Below are 7,362 nucleotides of genomic sequence, written 5' to 3'. Positions count from 1 at the left end.
GCTGCGCTCCGCCGAGCGAGGCGGTGACCTGCCGCCATTTCCGGCACTGGAATGCTGCATGCCTTACGCCACCGTAGCATGGGGATCACTGTAGGTGCATTCCAATTAATTCAGCTGAAGATGTAGAAAATAAATAGCATATGCAAATAGCCTTGCGTATTTTTATAGAGTTGGGCTCAATTTTTTTGCAGAAGTGTTGTTCTGTTTTTACAGATGGGGAACCGAGGAGCATAGGGACTGTGGTCATACAGAATTGGAACCAAAGCCTAATCCCTTGAATCCCAGTCCCATGCAGTATCTGCAAAGCAAACCTTCCTGCAAGGCTCAGGTCAGGGACCTGGGAATATGGATTCCCGAGTGTAACTGTGACTATGCAAATATACTGCAGGTTTACTGTCTTAAACCGATTCTCAGTCGTCGTCTTCCTCCTTCAAGGTTTCTTTTTGAAACGTGACTTAGGATACTAATAGCAGCATGTTAGCATAACGATCTGGACCCTGCGTGAACAGTCTCTGATAAGGCAAAAGAACCGCTGTGTTATCCAAACAAATCTCTTAATAGATGTTCAATGGGATGAAGGAGGGAAAAGAGGGGGGGAAAAAAAAAACATTTACAGCCTTCTATATGTTACTGGGATTTCATCGTTTTTGATCAGCCGAGATTCATGACTAGAACTAGCCTTTGACTTGAATGTAGGCGCGACAGGATCTTGCAAGGCCAGCAGGACAGGACTGGGAGGGTACTTAACCCAAAGATCTGATTGCCCCTAGTGTAATGATCTTGTTATCACTGACACATTTTATATACATAGCTTTCAAACCAAATGTTAAAAAAAAAGTTTTGTTACACAGCATGTTATTTATGGAAAGGTTGTAATGTAGTATCTTGGTTATCAGGCTTCTGGTTACAGAAAATACCCAGGGATGTGTTTAAGCTCTGCAGTACCCTCAGCGAAAATAAGGGCTCATAAAGGCTTTGTCTTAATTGCAGCATACTGCAAAGTGGTAGGCGTACTGCAAAATTCTTAACGTAGGTTCTCGTTTGAGTTGACCTTTCTCCAACAGAAGTTTCCCACCACCCTGTCTTAGAGAAGATGGTGTCTGAAGAATGTGGCTTTTTCAGGGAATTGGTCTTGAGCTCTCAACATCTACAAAGCGATTCTGTTACTCGAGTAGTGAACCTGTAAACCTGCTAGATGAAAGAATAGAGAAGAGCCTGAATGTAGCTGTTGAGGCATTTTCTGTTTCCATTCATCTGCGTTTCCAAACAAGCATTGTATTTTCACTAGCCTGGGCTTATTTTTAACTTTGCCATTCCATCTTGTCAAATGTTATGATTCATTTTGGGTTGGTTTGGCAAATAGGGAACACTTTTCTCCTTGAGGGATGACACATGTACTTACTGCAGTGCTGGATCGCTCTGTAGGTCAGATACATCCCCAGCGTAACTGGGATTGCTGAAAGCTCGCAGGGCATGTCTCTGCTAAGCTGGCAGGGCTTGTTTGTGTGCTGGTAGCTAAAAGCAACACGTGTGGAGAAAGTTCTCTGGCGAATGATGAGACAGAAGTCTACTGAGTAACAGGACAGCAGGGAAAGCGCTTAAAACTTGGAGGTGGCGATGAGTTTTTATCAATATACAAGTTCTATTTGTCTTCTAAGCAGAAAATGAGGGAGAGGGGCTAAATTTTACTTCTGCTGTTGCAAATCAGCAGAGTGAACGTTGCTGTCTGTGCTTGGTAGGAGAAGGAACCACAGAGAAGTGGTTGTCTGAAGGGGTTACCAAGCACTAATGGGCATGCAGGGATGCTCACTACCTCCGTGATTCTGATTTGGCCTCTGAATTGCTGTTGAGAGATACACAAGCTGCTTTGGGAGGGGCTCACTTTATTTGGTTTCACTAAGCAAGGATGTCGTACCCCTGCGTTCCCCCAAAAGAAAAGTTTGCATGTTCCAGAGAAACGTAGTCTTCTCTGACTATACAGTTTTGTACCAATAGTTACATTGTCAAGACAAGGCCATCAGCATCTTCCCATGGTATTTCATCTCTTTGCAGGTGTTTCCAGAGGTCCTGATTTTTATTCATAGCCAGAAGGACTTTTAGTTTTAAAAGCAAAAGGAAATAGTGGATCACTTAGTTTGAGCTGGATATCGTAGGCTGTTTAACTCCGTCTAGTTGCCTGTCTTGACCTTAATGTCTTGCATTCAGTAATGCATAATATGCTTTTATAGTGCATTATGGGGTTGGGGGATTCTTTGTTTTCTTAAAAAAAACGTGGTCTTGCCTTGTAATACCCAGTGGTATTGGTGGTCTCTCCTTTTTTCCTATATGATTGTTGCAGACCTTGAATTTGCAGAGGGATATTTTAGTGTACAGCTAACTAATTATTTCTGGTGCCTTTTACCGTCTGCATTTGTCATTTATGAACTTCAACACGTCATGTAATGCATCCACTAAAACTGAGGAAAGTGGGAGTGCTGCTAGGTGCAACAGCCTGGAAATGCCCAGGAAATTAATTTGGATGTGCTTTCAGTGGTGTGAATTATAAACAAAAAGTTGTGCACATCATGATTACTTGTAAGCATTGAGGAATACCTTTGCGATGTGTGGTTTACACTTTCTCCTCTTTAGTGCAGCTATGGTTAGTAAGGTAAGCTAAGTTAGAGGTTATTCGAGGCAGCATTTCGCTGGGGGAAGGAGACATTAGGGTTATTCCTGCTTGGTACCACTGGAGTCCTGAGTTCTTTCCTTATTGATGTGGGGACGAAAAGGGAATGTATTCACCATTAGGCAAGCATGTCCTGCAGCTACATTTCCAACTAAGGAACGATGAGAACACTAATGAAGACCCTTTTTGTTCTTACAGGTGGTTTACTCACTTCTATGTGGTTTCTGTGCTCTGGAACGGCTTTCTGCTGATCTGGCTTTTCCAAGCTGAGTTCCTCGGAGGGTCACTCCCATCATGGATTCAGTACATGCACCGTGCTCTTGGCAGAGATTCTCAGAGTGAGGACGCGGGCAAGTATTCCAGCTATTATGATGCAGCCATATAAATATTAGCAAGCTGCACTACCATCCTGTGCTGAATTTGTATTCTTCAAATGCTACTTCATCAGCTGCTTTTAAACTAGTGTCCAAGTGACTTTCCTGGAATACCAAGTCCCTTTGTCATTATTCAAGGTAGAAATCATTCTGATTTATGGATATGATGGCATTCAGCAGTCCTTTTAGCAGAAAGGGCCGTTAGCATCTTCTAGAAGTAATCTTGCTGTGGTCAGCAGTACCTCACATGTACAAATATTTTCTCCAGTGCTCAGTTAATTTAAAATGAGGGTAAAATTTTCCTGTGGGGAGGGAAAAAATAGCCTTTTTGAAGCACTGTCAGCGTTAAATTGTTCCTATCTGTCTCAAAGTCGCTATTTTTCACCTGCAAGCAGATAGTGAGCACTTCTCTGCGCTCCTGGTTCTCCTGCTGCTCTGGCTGCATAGCTGTCGAAGACTTACAGAATGCCTCTGGACAAGCGTGTTTTCCAATGGCGTCATTCATATCGTGCAGTATTGCTTTGGACTTGGTTACTACATTGCTGTTGGCTCAACTGTGCTATGTCAAGTGCCTACTAACGTCAGGAATGGTAAGTGCCTGCTTAGTTATTACCAAAGATGCCGGTTTGCTCCCATTTGTTTCCATCGTGGCAAATGGTTTCATAGAGGGCTGCTTGTGTGAGAAGTGTGTTAGTTGATGAGATGTAAAAATACTTACTGACATAGCTCAAAGTAATTACATTTCAGTATATCACATAATCAACCAGCATTATACACAAACACAGACACACAGACACTGAGACACACTTTCATGTTAACCATCACTGTTATTTCCTGAAAGACATCTCACATAGATACTTTCAGGATCATTACCAATCAGTTTTGCATTGAGATACATATGCTTTATGAAGGACAGTAATAGGTACCAGTTCTTAAATGGAACTTCAGTTCTCAGAATGAAGTTTGGTTTTTGGTCGTAAGCTTTCCTGTAAGGTGAGTCTGCAAGGCTGTCTTGGCCACCTCCGTTGTTTTCCATTGAGAACTCGCCACTGCTCTGCCTTGCATCAGTCAGTCTCTTCTTTCCCTTGGTACTGTAATGTCTCCATTAATACAGCAGAAATTTGAATTATATGACTTGTTTCTGGCAACACATTCCACTGAGTCTCACAACTGAGCTGCTATTCCCCTGCACAGATGAACCATGAGCTGGTTGTAGTGCTTCTCCCATGACTAATTTTGGTAAGGTGGTCATTATCAAGTACGTAAATTTAGTGAAGTTTTTAACCACTTCTAACCACATCAGCTCTAGTTTAATCCAGTGATTTTTTAAAAGAACCTTCAGATCTCCTAGGTGTAGATAAAGCCTTTTTCTTTCTGGACCTGTCTTCTGCTTTTCACATCTTGTAGATTCTTGGAGATGGTGTATTGGCTTGTACATTGGAAATTATCCTTAATACAGTTAACATTTTTTTGAAGGCCTAAATGGTTCACACTGTGCGTGTAGGTGTGTGTATGTATGTATCTCACTCACTGTGAACAAGACAAACAACTGTGGACTTACATGTTGACCTGAGCCATGACAACATCTTTAATTAGGATAAGAATTACAAACAGTGTTGAACATTGAAGCCTTAGACTATCAATTATATATCGGTTGTACATCATGCTCTACCTCAAGCTACTGGATTAAAAACTAGATATTTTTAGTACAGAGTGGTTAAGGGAAATGAACTGCCAGCTGAGCACTTAAAAACTTTCAAGGGATTAGAGGCTCACTACTAGAATTTTGTAAGACAGTAACATTTAAAAAATGTATACAATGTTTTGGGATGATGCTTGGGAAGGTATTTCCTGGCCATATATTAATGAAACATATTTCATTCAGGAGAAGAGCTTTCTGTGCAGATCTGCTGGTATCACATTGTAGGAGTTATGATGTACATTTGGGCCTCTCTTCACCAACACAGATGTCTTGTGATTCTAGCTAACCTTAGAAAAAGTAAATCAGGTAAGATGTTTCATTTCTGCCAACAATTTACTTAGTTAATTTTTTCCTTGTTGTTTCAATAGGCTTCTGTAGCTTCTAATACCTTAAAATACGAGTATTTTTCAGTTCCTGTAGTGTGGTGCTCTCTATAAGATTTTCAGTAGATTAAATGAGGCTGTTTGGAAAAGAAATCGGATGGCTGAATAGGGGTGTGTGTCTGTGTCTGTATATATAGTTTTATAGAACTTAAAATGAAGGTCTAGCTTCTAGTGTCCTAAGGACAGACACATGCTAATGCTTAGGACTTGTGCCACTCCTTGGGGACCTCACTTCTGTCTCCATGCAGGCTAAAAATAGGTTTCCTTACTCTGTATTTGCGCAAACAGCCAGAGGTGGCATCTTATTTCATTAGAAGTGTAAAGCTGCCAGATCAGATGGAGGTGGATGATGATGATAACTTTAATGAGCACGTTGTTCTGTAATTGTGGGTAGAAGAGAAAAGTTTGTTTAATGCATGTTCTCAACTAATTTCTTTCTGTTTGCTTGCAGGAAAGGTTGTAAGTCTGAGCCACAGTGTACCTTTCGGAGACTGGTTTGAGAGAGTTTCTTGCCCTCATTATTTTGCGGAGCTCCTCATATATGTATCTATGGCCATCACGCTTGGATTTCACAACATGACATGGTGGTGTGTAGTGATGTATGTTCTTTTTAACCAGGCACTGGCTGCTGTTTTGTGTCACGAGTTCTATCAGAAAAACTTCAGCTCCTACCCAAAGCATCGAAAAGCATTTATACCATTTGTTTTTTAGAATATTTCTTCTAAAGTATCTTTAGTGCAAACTGGGAAATGTTTTCTGTAAGGGAATAAGAAATTTATGGTTTATTAAAGCCAAGGTAAAATCACACATTTTCTCTAATTCTAGCTTAAAAGCTCATAATTTTAATGATAATCTCATCCGTGTTACCAATTTATGTGGGGAAATGTAAGGTCTCTGCATATCATACAAGCTAAAAAAAGGTTTGCTGAAGACCTTAATTCAAACTGAAGAGATGCTAATTGGCTCTTTTCTGTTTTATAATTATATCTTATGCATAAAACACTTGCTGTTGTGCAGCAAGCCCAAATACATATACATGAAAACTGTATAGTGAAAGGAGGGTGCAGGGAATCATTTGAACTACTGTATTTCATGCCTTGTCTAATATTTAAGCATTTTTTTTTCCTAGTCTCTTTTCTTTGAATCACTTCAGAGGGAGGCAAATTGTATATTGTCTTTCTGTGCTTCCCTGTTGATAATTAAAACCAGCCACTGCTTTATAACTGCAAGCACAAAAACCGGTGGAGAAAGCTGCGGTGGAGGAATGACTCATGCTCAGCAGTGGAGATAAACAGACCCATTCTCTGCATTATCTTTTCTGCACCAAAGTGTTTTCATTCATTGATGAAAACTCCTTGTTTATCCCTAAACTGGGGAAATCATGGAAGGTTCTCTGTCTAGGGAGACAGGAGAGGAGAATTTGCAGAAAATTAACGTTCTTGGTTATGGTTCTGTCGTCCTTACAGCGGGTTATTGGAATCCCTCATGTGTTAGAGGGGGCAGTTACGCAGGATGACCATAACCATGACTACACTGGTTTTTAAACAGCCTGCGAGAGCAGGTGTAATGAACTGCCGAGGCAGAGAACACATGGAAACCAGCACCTGACAAGCATTGCAAAGAAATTATTTACTGGGGAGATGTCTCTCAGCACAGGGCCTTTTTGCACTTAACAATTTAATATTTTGGTCCTTTTCATGATACTGGAGTGAATGATCAGTTTGCATAACATAGCATATGGATACTGGTGTTTCAGCGTGTTTTTCTACTTACATGCATATATTATTTTGTATATGAGAAGAATTTTTATATGCTTTAGTATATCTTAAGAATTATCTAATTAAAAGTTTATTACACCTACTATTTCCGTTTTGTATAATTTTTCAAAATTGAGCTATGTATTTGCAAAACATGAGCAATTACTTTGCACAAAACGTTGTGCCTCCCTTGGCTTTTGCAACCCTCTCCATCACCACTTCCATAGCTTCAGTTCACCGTGGAACATAACAACCCCGTCTTGGGACCGCATCTTTTTTTCTTTTTTTTTTTTTTTTTTTTTGTGATTCTCGGGAGGCTCCTTAAGCCTGCCTGTTTCACTGGCCGCCTTGGTTCCGTTTACAAGACTTCATTGCTTCTCAGGGAGCACGTTCCTATCCTTGCCCCGGGGAGAGCATCAGGGCGCAGGGCCCTCCTCGGGTCACGCATACCCAACGTGCTGCTTCGTACTTGGGCTTTTAG

The 7,362-nt window shown here is 40.8% G+C and overlaps 1 protein-coding gene across 1 annotated transcript; it reads left to right on the top strand.

Annotated features, from left to right (window-relative positions):
- Positions 1–2,863: 2,863 nt before the first annotated feature.
- Positions 2,864–5,835, top strand: SRD5A3 (steroid 5 alpha-reductase 3; the record flags this gene model as incomplete). The annotated part of the gene is made up of 4 exons (XM_009584811.1): positions 2,864–3,015; positions 3,435–3,629; positions 4,925–5,047; positions 5,576–5,835. Coding segments are annotated over 4 exons (730 nt in total), but the record flags the coding sequence as incomplete, so codon positions are not given.
- Between the last annotated feature and the right edge of the window lie 1,527 nt (positions 5,836–7,362).

Source organism: Fulmarus glacialis, unplaced genomic scaffold, assembly GCF_000690835.1.
Source record: "Fulmarus glacialis isolate BGI_N327 unplaced genomic scaffold, ASM69083v1 scaffold44929, whole genome shotgun sequence".
Classification (NCBI taxonomy): Eukaryota; Metazoa; Chordata; class Aves; order Procellariiformes; family Procellariidae; genus Fulmarus; species Fulmarus glacialis.
The sequence above is the reverse complement of the archived record's forward strand: the minus strand, read 5'-3'. Positions and strand labels throughout refer to the sequence as shown.